Source organism: Piliocolobus tephrosceles, chromosome 10, assembly GCF_002776525.5.
Source record: "Piliocolobus tephrosceles isolate RC106 chromosome 10, ASM277652v3, whole genome shotgun sequence".
Taxonomy (NCBI): Eukaryota; Metazoa; Chordata; class Mammalia; order Primates; family Cercopithecidae; genus Piliocolobus; species Piliocolobus tephrosceles.
The window spans coordinates 842,313-855,933 of NC_045443.1; the positions used below are offsets into that span (position 1 = coordinate 842,313).

The 13,621-nt window shown below is 45.6% G+C and overlaps 1 protein-coding gene and 1 non-coding gene across 8 annotated transcripts in view; both read right to left on the reverse strand.

The window, feature by feature from the left end:
* The window catches only part of NINJ2 (ninjurin 2), a 108,301-nt gene that overhangs the window by 21,912 nt on the left and 72,768 nt on the right, over positions 1 to 13,621 (reverse strand). The window contains exon 1 of one of the 7 annotated variants that reach the window (XM_023182997.2): positions 12,165 to 12,351. The exons of the other annotated variants lie outside the window; for them this stretch is intronic. Within the exon in view, the coding sequence (XP_023038765.1) occupies positions 12,165 to 12,167 (3 nt within the window). The 5' untranslated portion in view covers positions 12,168 to 12,351. Of the gene's footprint in view, positions 1 to 12,164; positions 12,352 to 13,621 lie in introns of those variants that run through there. 7 annotated transcript variants of the gene reach the window in all.
* Positions 2,086 to 2,145, reverse strand: LOC111520333. Its single transcript, XR_002724643.1, has one exon. It is a non-coding gene; the product is annotated as a U7 small nuclear RNA (small nuclear RNA).

Sequence of the window (13,621 nt, forward strand, 5' to 3'; positions counted from 1 at the left end):
AGGTGTCCACTGTGCAGTGTGCAGGACGGAATGTCTGCACCTGCCGTCTTACAGAGTTTGCACAGCTGCCTAAGGACAGAAGCTGAGGCTGCATTGTAAGGATATGCCAAGGGAGCCCCAGAGGAATGAAGTCCCTTTCTTAGGGCTCTTAGGCTCTCTGACCAGTGAAGTTCTAGAGCTGGGACGGGAGCTGGGCTTTCCTAGTCTTGGTCTGATGCTGGTGGTCTGGCCTGTGACCACTCTCCATCTCACCCTGCCCAGTGCTGGGACATTCTTCCCTGTCCCGGGGCCTCTGTGCGGGTGGGGGGCGGGGGTGGCCAGGGATCCCACACATCACAGGCAGGTCACCAGGATTTGTAGAGGGGGTTGAACACCCCATCCCCCGTGTTTGAAATGCCCTCTGGGCCCCTCCTGCCATCCACCCAGGAAGCTTTTCCTTCCACTAAGCTGGTTATTTCCACCACAGGGCCTTGAGGACACCTCCCACCTGTCACCATCCGTCCCTCGCTGGACGGTGAACTCCTTCAGGGTAGGAGCCGTAGTGTGAGGCTGGCACTTACTGACAACTAGCAGTTGTTTTATCCGTGAAGGGAGGGGATGACCTAGCAGGCCTGCACTTTAGACACGAAACGACAGCCACCACAGTCCCCAGACCCGTGTGTCGTCCTTCCACTATGTAAACTTAGATAGGTTTCCCCTTGAAAAAAATTCCCAGCATGTGAAAAGCCAAATCAATTTACAAGACGGCAAAATGGCGGAAGGAAGGGAAGGGAGGGAAGGGAGGGAAGGAAAGGAGGAGGAGCCATGTTGCAAATGGACTCCCCGCAGTCTCCTTCAAATAGTTCCCTTTGTGAATATCTTTCTAATCTTAGAATGAGGAAAACCTTTATAAGCATAACATCAAATCCGGAAGCCATAAAGGATCAATACATTTGACTGCATAAAATTAAAATTAGTTGAATGCAAAATAATAATAGCATATCCCCTTATAGCGCTTATTTCATGTCAAACCCTGCACAGAACACTTTATATATCTGAATTCATGGCATGCTTGTAACAATCCCATGGGATAAGTACTGTCCTTATCTGAGGGACTCTGAGGTTAAGTAACTGAACTATGGTCGTTCAGCTAGTAAGTCACGGACAAAACCAGGGTGACCAAGTAGCCTGCCTTCAGAACGTGTGCTCCAGCCACTCCCTCGACCGCCACACACTGCACAAAATCAGGAGACAAAGACAAACGGGGGAAACACGGCTGCACACAGCACAAAGGACTGATTTTCCTGAAGTCTGTGGAGGCCTTAAAAGTGAGTCAACAGAAAAATAGAGTACAAACAAGCAAGCCCCTGAAGAAACATCACGAATGTGTGTAAGATATATGCATAGCCTACACGACTGGTGAAGATTTAAGAGACTGATAATACTCAGTGTTGGTGAAGACATGGCTAAACAAGCACTTTCACAGACTTGGTAGAAATGTAAATTACTACCAAATGTACCAACATTGTTACAATCATTTTCGTGGAGGACAATTTGACAATTATCTCTTAAAATTTAAAATAGTCTTACCTAGTAAGTCCACTTCTAGGAGCCTCCCGCAGAATAAGTCTCCCACAGAAAATGCTCTCCAAAGCTCAAAAAGATAAGCTCTTCAATGCATCATTACTGACAATGTCAAAAACTGAGAATGAGCCAGATTGTAATCAATGGCATGTGGGCTAAATAAACTGGCCTACACCCACACAGTTAAATACTACATACGTCTTTGAAAAGAGAGAGGTGTTCTTGTTCGATCAGTGGAAAACAATGAACAAAATGAAACAAGACAAAAAGAATGAGGGATCCCCAAGTACAGATACAGAAAATATCTAAAATGTATTTAGTGGGGAGCGAGTCGGTAAGAACATGATATGATTCTATATTGGTAAAAACGAAGCAAAATATTCAGAGGATCTGCTTTATATTTGTATGCATTAGCGTAAGCATAGGAAACAAACATGGGAGGAATTTATATCACACTAAGGACTTTCCCTTTCTTTCTAAGTTAGATATTTTCCCAATTGTAGGTTTTTTTTCTCATGGGAGTTTGGTTTCAGTAAAAACCAGGAAACCTGCTAGACAAATTCTAAAAGAGGTGTAATCCTTCCAACTCTGATTTTTCACAACTAAGACATCATCCTTTTATAATCAGGAAAAATACAATAATGATGAAATTAAATATACGAGAAATAGCAAAAAAAAAACAAAAACAAAAAACCCACCCTTCCCTGTTTACTTCTTTGTTCTACAAGCACGTCGTGCTGAGTATGCGCCTGAATCCTAGGCACTGATGTCTCAGGCTGGGCATGCAGAGACGAATCCATGTGGCGCCTGCTCTCAAGAAACTTCTGGAATGGGGGAACAGATGGTAAGTTTGGGGGAGGATTGTCTCCTGGGCTGTTTTCCTCCGTGGGATGAGGTGGATGGGCTGCTGTGGCGGCGTCTCAGAGAGGGCAGGGGCTGTCAGGACCCGAGGGGCCCCCGGGGATGGGTAGAAGGCAGAGGTGGAGCGGTGTGGGGCAGCGGACCAGGCACGGGCTGGTGAGGGACTTAGGCTTTGCCCTGAGGGTGGCAGGGAGCAGTAGGAAGCTTTTCCTCAGCTAGTGGCATCCTTAGAGCAGCACTTCATTTTGATTTTTGTTATTTTTTGTAGAGATGGTGTCTTGCTATATTGCACAGGCTGGTCTCGAACTCCTGGTCTCAAACAAGTGGTCCTCCTGCTTTAGCTTCCCAAGGTGCTGCAGCAGCATTTTAACAAGAACATGATGGAAGCAGCTCAAAGGGTGGGCTGGAGCGGAGAGCCATGCGCGGGGAGCCCTGCTGGGGGTCTGCAGCACAGCATGGGCAGTGGGTATACAAATGGGACTGCCCCAAGAGAGGGTGAGGAACTAGAACTGGCAGGACTGGGTGAGCGATTGGATGCTGAGGGTGTGGGAAAGGGAGGGGTGGAGGACAACACCCCGGGCTTCTGGCCGGTGGCAACATTGTGCCTTCACAGTCTGAAAACGCACCCTCCGCGTTGCAGCCCCAGCAGGACTCAGTTGATGAACAACTTTCCAGGAATGTAGCTCTTGTGTAAAAGGGGCACCTTGGTAATCTGCACAGACACAGTTGCCTGGTGTGGATTACAGCAGGCTGCCCAGCCACTGCCCGGGGCACTCGGAAGCCTGTCAAGGGCATAGTCCTTTGAGGCTGATGCTTTCTGCTGATCGGAGCCCAGGATACCACAACTTACTGTCAAGGTTACAGGGAGGCAGCAGAGAAAAGAAGTTCAGTGAGAGCGGTGCCTCTTTTCAAAACGGTATGACAGTCCCTAGGTTCTCTGGCTCCTGTTTCTGGATTCAGTGTTGTTAGGGCCTCTCACCTTCACGTGGTTTGTGTGAACCAACCGTCAGGGCAGTTTAGGTACTACAGCCTGTTGGGGCCTCAGCAGGGTTCAAGCAGCCGGTACCAGGCCTAGATCTTACAACTCCCGGCAGCATCTCCCCCCTCACCTCCTGCTTGCTAACAGCACTTAGCTGGGCAGAAATAGCCCTGCCACTCATGCCCAGCTGCACACACATCAACAGTCTGCGGCTGTGCGCTCTCCTGATGCAAGGCCCTTTCTCCTAGTCATGACTACTACCACCTGCTGCCGAGGACTGAGTGCTGACTCGTCTACTATGTTGGTCCGAGGGTTGGGGGCAATTCTGAGTGCAGAAGCCCTCTGGATGGGCAGTGCTAGAGGAGTTCCACAGAGCTGGTCTTAAAACCAGAGGCCTTTTGACTGAGCTCCAGGTCCCTGGAAGGACAGTGTCTACTGTGAACAGATGTCACGGAGGGAGCAGTGCAGTGTCACCAGTCTGGCTTCTCTCCCCAGGTCCCTTGGGCACGTCTTATCTTATCGTGCAGCTGGGCTGGGGGTGCTGCCAGGCTTTGTGGGAGCTGGCTGCGAGGGCCAAGGGTGTTTCTTCAGAGATATTTCCCAGGTTCTGGGCCTCGTGTGCACAGGAAAACCTGAGAGAGCGAAGTGGCCAGTGGTAGGTATGGTGTGTGACTTAACTAGTCAAAGTTAAGCCATTTTTCCCAGGTCACCCCCTTGCCCCTCCTGCTCTGCTCCTCCTTCCAACTGTTCCTTTAGCCTGAAGGCCTGGAGCCCCAGCCACCAGGCTGTAGCCAAACGCATATCTTGTTTGCATTCTTGGTGAACTTTCCATTAATCGGTGACAGATGAAAAATGGGAACTTTGAAGTCAGAATGGGGTCAAGTCTGGCTTTACTACCTGCTAGCTGGGTGACCTTGGACAAGTTAAGTTGTCTGAGCTGTTGTGTCCCCAAGTGCAAAATGGGGTAAAAGATAGTCCCTACCTCACTGGGTCGCTGGGACAACAGTAGGAAACGTTATTTAAAATAGTTCGGTGTGTGCTAGATAACACGAGGGAGTTATCATTGCTGGAGGGGTCCAGAGTGGACCCGTAATGGTACATTCTTGTGAATATCCAACAAAAAGGTGTTGAATAAAAGAAGAAAGATATTGCACACAGATTATGAAGAAACAGAATAACTAGCTCCTCTGGCCGGGCACAGTGGCTCACTCCTGTAATCCCAGCATTTTGGGAAGTCGAGGCGGGGGGATCACTTGGGGTCAGGAGTTCAAGACCAGCCTGGCCAACATGGTGAAACCCCATCTCTACCAAAAATACAAAATTAACTGGGCGAGGTGGCGCATGCCTGCAATCCCAGCTACTTGGGAGGCTGAGGCAGGAGAATCGCTTGAACCCAGGAGGTGGAGGTTGCAGTGAGCCAAGATCATGCCACTGCACTCCAGCCTGGGCATCAAGAGTGAAACTCCATCTCAAACAAGATAATAATAATATTCAACTACAGATTATTTGGTTAGTTGTAAGAACCAGAGCATACTAAGGAATGTAATCCAAGTTCAAGCTCTATTCAGGGATAAATACTGTCATTACAAAAAATAGTGAAAATAAGCAAACTGAAATTCATCTCAGAAAAGTTATGAAAAGAACAATTAAACACACCTTAGGAAAATAGCAAAGAACAAAATTTAGATAATTACAGAAATTTGTGAGTTACGAGGATATCAGTAGATTGAGTAAACAAAACTATGGAATGGATTTTTTTTAAAGAAAAGTAAAATAAATCCTTTCCCTAAAAATGCAATCAAGAAAAAAAACAGGGAAAAAAATGAAGAGACAAAAGTAAAGTTGATACAGATGTTAAAAATATAGTAGGAAAGAAGATATTTTTAATGGAAAAAAAATCCAGAAATCTATGTTAAATATAGGAACCATTCTCAATGTATTAGGTTTACTGCAATACTGACTTGGTGTAACGACTATATTGTTCATTTGGTAAAACATTAAGGCACAATTACTAAGAACTCTTAGGGGAAGAAAAGAACAAGAAGGCAAGAATTTCCCTGCGATACGTCAACATTTACTATCCAGTCAATTTTGAAACAGATCTTAAAACCCAATGAGTGTTAAAGAAGCATTACAGGCAGGGCGCAGTGGCTCATGCCTGTGATGAAGCTCCCGGCTTCATCACACCTTCCCAGCACTGTGGGAAGCTGAGGTAGGAGGATCACTTAAGCCCAGGAGTTTGAGACTAGCCTGGGAAATAGGGCAAAACCCTGTCTCTACAAAAAGTAAAATTGGCCAGGCGTGATGGTGCACACCTGCAGTCCCAGCTACTCAAGAGGCTGAGGTGGGAGGAGCGCTTGAGCCCAGGAGGTTGAGGCTGCAGTGAACCATGATTGTGGCACTGCCTCCAGCCTGGATGACAGAGTGAGACCCTGTCTCAAAAAGGAGGAGGAGAAGGAGGAGGAGGAAGAGGACAAGGAGGAGGAAGTGGAAGCATAAGAGGAAGAAAGAAAAGAAGAAGAGGAGGAGGAGGAGGAGGAGGAAGCAGCAGCAGCAGCAGCAGCAACAGCATCACAAACTTATCAGGGAAGGGGGCAAATTAGTTATCAAATAAATTCCAAATAGCTTAAATAAAAGTAAAAAAGAAACAATAGAGGGAAACTTCCTCAACTTCATAAAGAATGTCTACAAAAAACCTATAGCTAACATCACACTTAATGGCGAGAAACTAGAGCTTTAACACTAAGACGGAGAACAAGGCAAGGTCTCCCCTCTCACCACTCCCTTTCAACATCACACTGGAACTCCCGGCTAACGCAGTAAGATGAGAAAAAAATGTATACAGATTGGGAAGAAAGAAACTAAACTGTCTTTGTTCACAGATGACAAGATCGTCTATGTAGAAAATCTAAAATAATAAAGAAAATCCCTGGAACTAATAAGGAATTATTACAAGGTTGCAGGATATAGGGTTAATATACAAAAGTCAATTGTTTCCCTATATGTCATCAATGAATAAGTGGAATCTGAAATTAAAAACACAATGCCATTTACATTAGTGCTCGAAAAATCAACTACTCATGTACCCCATAAATAGGTACAGATATTATATATCAATAACAATTAACTACTTACATATAAATCTAGCAAAATATTTACAAGATCTATATGAGGAAAACTACAAAACTCTGATGAAAGAAATCAAAGAACTGGGCTGGGTGCTGTGGCTCACAACTGTAATTCCAACACTTTGGGAGGCCAAGGTGGGTGGATCACTTGAGTCCAGGAGTTCATGACCGCCCTGGGCAACATAGCAAGATCCTGTCTCAATTTTTTTAAAAAAATAAAAACAAAAACAAAGAAGAAAAAGAAATAAACAATGGAATAAATAGAGAGATATATCCCATGTTCATGAATAGAAAGACTCAATACTGTCAAGACATCACTTCTTCCTAACTTGATCTACAGATTCAATGCAATCCCAATCAAAATCCCAGCAAGTTATTTTGTAGATATCAATAAACCAATTCTAAAGTTTACACAGAGAGGCAAAAGATGCAGAATAGTCAACTCAATATTAAAGAAAAAACATAAAGTCAGAGGACTGACACTCCCCAACTTCAAGACTTACTTAATACAAAGCTATAGTAATCAACACAGTGTGATATTATCAAAAGGGTAGACAAGTAGATCAATGGAGAATATAGAGTTCAGAAATAGACCCACATAAATAGAGTCAACTGACCTTTGACAAAGGAGCAAAGATAACAAAATAGAGCAAAGATACTCTTTCCAACTAATTGTGCTGCAATAACTGGACATCCACACGCAAAAAGAAAAAAAAGAGAATCTGGACACAGACCTACACTCTTCACAAAAGTTACCTCAAAATGGATCATAGACCTACATGTAAAACGCAAAGCTATAAAACTCCGAGACACTAACAGGAGAAAATCTAGATGACGTAACATAACATGGGATAGGATGACATAGGATTTCCATCCTACGTTATTACGTCATGACAATATGATTTTTTTTTTTTTTTTTTTTTTTGAGGCGGAGTCTCGCTCTGTCGCCCGGACTGGAGTGCAGTGGCCAGATCTCAGCTCACTGCAAGCTCTGCCTCCCGGGTTTATGCCATTCTCCTGCCTCAGCCTCCAGAGTAGCTGGGACTACAGGCGCCCACCACCTCGCCCGGCTAGTTTTTGTATTTTTAGTAGAGACGGGGTTTCACCGTGTTAGCCAGGATGGTCTCGATCTCCTGACCTCGTGATCCGCCCGTCTCGGCCTCCCAAAGTGCTGGGATTACAGGCTTGAGCCACCGCGCCCGGCCGACAATATGACTTTTTATATACAACACTAAATGCACAATTCATGAAAGAAATAATTGATAAACTGGAGTTTATTAAATCAAAAGCCTCTGCCCAGTAAAAGACAGTATCAAGAGAATCAGAAGATAAGCCACAGACTGGGAGAAAATATTTGCAAAAAACACTGGCCATGCGTGGTGGCTCACACCTGTAATCCCAGCACTTTGGGAGGCCAAGGCAGGTGGATCACTCAAGGTCAGGAGTTCGAGAGCAGCCTTTGTCAACATGGAGAAACCCCGTCTCTACTAAAAATACAAAATTAGCCAGGCCAGGTGGTGCATACCTGTAATCCCAGCTACTCGGGAGGCTGAGGCAGGAGAATCGCTTGAACCCAGGAGGCGGAGGTTGCGGTGAGCCGAGATCGTGCCATTGCACTCCAGCCTGGGGGACAAGAGCGAGACTCCGTCTCGGGAAAACAAAACAAAACAAAACAAAACTTCTGATAAAGGACAATTATCTAAAATATGTACGTTCTTAAACTTTTAAAATTCAACATCAGAATATGAACCTGATTTGAAAAAATGGGCCAAAGACCTTTCACAGACACCTCATCAATGAAGACGTAAAATGGCAAGTATATAAAAAGATGTCCACATATGTCATCAGGAAAGTGCATATTAAAACAACAATTTGATGAGAATGGCCAAAATCTAGAACACCGACGGTACCAAATGCTGACAAGGATGTGGAATGACATCCTTGTTCATTGCTGGTGGGAATGCAAAATGCTACAGCCACTTTGGAACACGGTTTGGCAATTTCTTTCCAAATTCAACATACTCTTCCATACGATCCAGCAACCACGCTCCTTGGGATATTCCCAAATGAACTGAAAACTTATGTTCACACAAAAATCTGCACATGGATGTTTATGGAAGCTTTATACATAATTGCCAAAACTTGGAAGCCACCAAAATGAAAATAGTCTGTAGAATAGTATGATGGTGGAAACATGCCGTTATGCATTTGTCCAAAACTGTAGAATGTACAACATACCAGGAGTGAACTCTAACGTAAACTATAGATGTTGCGTGGTAATGATGTGTCAATGCAGCCTCATTAGCTGCAACAAATGGACCCCTCTGCTGGGGGACATCGATAACGGGGGCGGCTGTGCATATGTTGTGCATATGTAGGGACAGGAGGCATATGGGGAGTCTCTGTACCTTCCTCCTAATTTTGCTGTGAATCTAAAACTACTCTAAAAAAATAAAGTTTAAAAAGAAAGAAACAAACTATAAAACCAAAGACAAGAGAGTGACTCAATGGAGAAAAATTTTCCAAATATAAAAAAGTGGCAAGCTGGGTGCGGTAGCTCACACCTATAATCCCAGTACTTTGGGAGGCTGAAGTAGGGGCATCCCTGGAGGCCAGGAGTTGGAGACCAGCCTGGGGAACATGGCAAAATCCTGTCTCTACCAAAAATACAAAACATTAGCCGGGCGTGATAGCGTGTGCCTGTAGTCCCAGCTACGGGAGGCTGAGGTGGGAGGATCACTTGAGCCCAGGAAGTCGAGGTTGCAGTGAACTGTTATTGTACCACTGCATTCCAGACTGGACGATGAGAGTGAGACCCCGTCTCAAAAAACAAAAACGCAAACAAAATGGCAGAATTCACAGTGGAAAAGATTAATTAACATAAAAAAGTTAAACTTCTGTCACATGAAAAACTTTTTAAAATTAAAAGTCATGTCACAACTATTACAAATTTATACCCTAAACCTAATAGCACACCTATTAAGTACAATTATGATCCCAGTTTTCTAAAATAAAACAGAATGCCTTTATATACAAAGGGGAAAAATAGAAGGCAAAACACTAAATGGTTAGTGGTTGTAGGTTGTGGGTTTCTGGGTGATGTCTGGTTTCACCATCCGTGTGACCTTGTGCAAGTCAGTTCACCTTTCTGTGCCTCAGTTTCCTCACATGTAGCATGAAAATGATAATGGTACCTTCCTGACAGGGTGGCTCTGAGCATGACATGGGTTAATGCATGTAAAGTACTTATAAGAGTGTGTGGCACTCAATAAATCTTAGTGTTGCTATTATTATAAGTTTCTTATAGACGGGCTTGTGAGATTTCCACTGTTTGCCCAGGATACTAAGGGTTGTACTAAGAGCATGGTGACACAGGAGAACATAGTCTGACTTAAAGATTATCAGGAACAAACAAGTGAAAATAGATCAGACAAATCAAAGAATAAAGGCAGCACATATTATTCATGTTACATAAAACCAAGGAGCTGTTCCTTGTATATGATGAACTGAAGAAGTCTTGAAGACGTTGTACCTTGAAGCAAAGTAGGGCCAAGTGAAATTTCTACTTCTCTTGCCATTGGCCAAGAACATTTTATGGAGGAGATAGAATCTTAGAAGCCGCAGAGGCGAAGGTATTAGTGGGAGTTACCATTAACAATGAACACCAAGAAGTGTCGCGGGAGGCTGCACCTTTGCAGTACAACCAACTCTGCGTTGAAGGTGTGGAGGGTCTGGGGCATTGTTGCTTTCGGGGAATGCCGGGCTGTTAAAGGCCAGAGGGGCCAGAGGCCTTTGCCTTGTTGAAGCCCTCTAGAATAATGCCGGACCCTTCTGGTATAAAGGACCGTTTATTATCTCTAGTAGGATTTTTCTTTGTAACTCTGGGCTCATTTGTGTAGGTAGGAGGTCCCCTGAGGAGAAAGCTTGGTCTCTCATATATAAACACAAGCATCTGCGGATAAGTTTCCTGTAAGCAAATGAGCTTGTTAACGGGTGGGAAAGGGAAGAGCTGGTCACACACACGTCGTGTATAATCCGTGTGTGTGTGTGTGTGTGTAGATATGCACAGACAGCACTTTGCCAACACCCTGTTTCTGGCATGTGCGAGGATGTTTCCCTACTTGGCTGCTTCACAGGTGTTTTCACTCACTTCCCCAGGGGGTAAGTGCGGATCTACGTTGAGCAGGTAGCTGTGTCCACAGCTCCGTTCTGCCTCCACCCTCCTCCTCGCCCTTCCTCTGCCCAGAGGGAGAAACTGGCAGTGGATTCCAGAGAGGACTGGAGAGGGCTGCCCGAGCTTGCCCATCTCACCAGACAGGGCTATGTCTAAGGTGTGAGTGCTGTGGACCTGGCCACAGGCCACTTTCGAAGGAGCTCACCCATGACTCAGCTTGGGCTGGGAGAAATGAGGGGAAAGGGAGGCAGACATTTAAAACATGGTCATCAATTGAACCTAATTAGAGTCATTTGAGGTACACCTGATAGACATCAAACTGTTAATAGCAATTATCTGTGGCCGATAGAATTAAGGTAAATTTAAAATCCTGTTTAATATTATTTTCTACAACATTTTAGTTTTAACTTTTTTTTTGAGACAGGGTCTTTCTTTGTCACCCAGGCTGCAGTACAGTGGCACAGTCACGGTTCACTGCAGCCTCGACTTCCCGGGCTCTAGCGATCCTCCCACCTCAGCTTCCCAAGTACCTGGGAACACAGGTGTGCACCACCACACCCGGCTAATTTTCACATTTTTGGTAAAGACGGGGTTTCACCATGTTGGCCAGGCTGGTCTCCAACTCCTGGGCTCCAGTGATCCACCCACCTTGGCTTCCCAAAGTGCTGGGATTACAGGCACGAGCCACCGCACCTGGCCTACAATGCTTGTATTTTTGTTACAAGGATGTATTTCTTGTACCAGCCGAAAAAGAGAGAAATACTGAAATAAATAAAGCACAAATTTAGAAAGTATTCCAGGCCAACATGGGGAAACCCCATCTCTATTAAAAATACCAAAAAACTAGCCAGGTGTGGTGGCGGGCGCCTGTAATCTCAGCTACTAGGCGGGGGCTGAGGCAGGAGAATCACTTGAACCTGGGAGGCGGAGGTTGCAGTGAGCCGAGGGGGACACGAGCGAGACTTCGTCTCAAAAAAAACAATATTCCTCCCCCCACTCCAGTTAATTTGTTAGTGGATAAGAAATGAGAATAACAAAGCTAAATCTTAGACATTTTGTGGGGGTCGTAGCCCCCAAGAAAAGGGATCGTGTCCTAGCTACAGTGCAAGCCATCACGCGTTGAGCAGCGGAGCTAAGACTTCACGACATGATCTCTGCAACGTCCGGCAAGGGGTGATTAGCCCCCCCATTTACTGGTGAGAAAACAACTCAGAGAGCTTAAGAGACTTACCAGGATGCCATGCATGTTGATGGCCTCATTGGGATTTGAACCCTGACTTGCCTCAGTAGAGCTGGGAGATCAGGACCACTCAGTCCCAGCAAGTCTGGAAGTGTGGGGGCCCTTCCAGCCCCACCGCTGCACTTGGCCTACTGCCTCCCCTCCTCAGCTTGGTCAGACCTGCACCCCAGCATGCCCGGGAGGCTCACATTCCTCCCCGAGATGCCCCCACTGACTCACCATGGCGCCAGTGTTCACATTGTCCGTCTCTGGGCACAGGAGCAGCCGTGCTCTCAGGATAGCTCTGATACCGAGGTTTGCGCGGTTCTGGCCCAGCCCACCTCCTTCTGCCCAGCTGCCAGGGTCCTGATACTCAGCCCTCCCCTCCCTGGTTTCTGAGTCTGAGGAATGTGCCCAGAAGCAAATTGGCACTGAGATTCACATTTACTCCTTTACTCCTTCCGAATGCCTGAGCCACTGGGGGGTCTTGGCTACCTCCAAGCTTCAATTCCTCAGGGCTGAATTTCTCAGCGATCTTGGGAGGTCCTTGCAGCTGGGTCCTGCTGGGAGACATGCAGTGAAGGTGGTCAAGATAATGAGGGAAATGGAGCTAGAGGCTTTACAAAATGGGTGGAGGTCAGGTGTAGTGGCTTAGGCCTGTAATCCCAGCACTTTGGGAGCCCAAGGTGGGCAGATTGCCTGAGCTCATGAGTTCAAGACCAGCCTGGGCAACATGGTGAAACCCTATCTCTACTAAAATACAAAAAAAGTTAGCTGGGCATGGGTGATGCAGGCCTGTAGTCCCAGCTACTCAGGAGGCTGAGGCGGGAGAATCACTTGAACCCAAGGGGTGGAGGTTGTAGTGAGCTGAGATCGTGCCACTGCACTCCAGCCTGGGCAATAGAGGGAGACTCCAGCTCAAAAAATAAAGAAAGAATAAAACAAAATTAAATTAAAAATAGGTGGAGTGGAGAAACAGTTTGAAATTAGATGGAAGGCAAGGTGAGTGGCAATTTTTTGGTGGGGGTGTGTGTGTGTTTTGAGATCGTCTCCCTCTGCTGCCCATGCTGGAGTGCATGGCGTGATCATAGCTCACTGCAGCGCTGACCTCCCGAGCTCAGGCAATCCTCCCACCTCGGCTTCCCATGGTGCTGGGATTACAAGCATGAGCCACCATGCCTGGCCCAGAATTGTTGTAAATTTCTTTTTTTCTATTTGTTAGGGTTGTTCTAGTATTTACATACTTTTAAAAAATCAATCTTAAGGTTTCAAAGGGTGAAAACAAGATATGTAGAAATTTATCTGAACTCTCAGTAGTTAAAACACTCCTAATTCCTTTGGTAGGGAGATCTCTGTCCGTCCTTTGAAAGGTAGGTCCACCTTGACCAGAAGACTTATTATTTAGTGCTCTCCTCCCTGTGACTTGCTCTCTACTGCATTTGCAGAATCTGGCAGAGAAGCCAGCGCATTGAGAATGCTCAGTATTTGTTGAATAAATGCATGAATTGGGTTTGCATCCTCATTTAGAATGCATGGAACTAGGTAGGTGCTTTTTGTATTATTTACCATGAATTTAAAAATATATCTTTTTAAAAATTAACTTAAAAAAAACAAACCGCCAGGTGCAGTGGCTTATGCCTGTAATCCTAGCACTTTGGGAGGCTGAGGTGGGCACATCACTTGAGACCAGGAGTTCA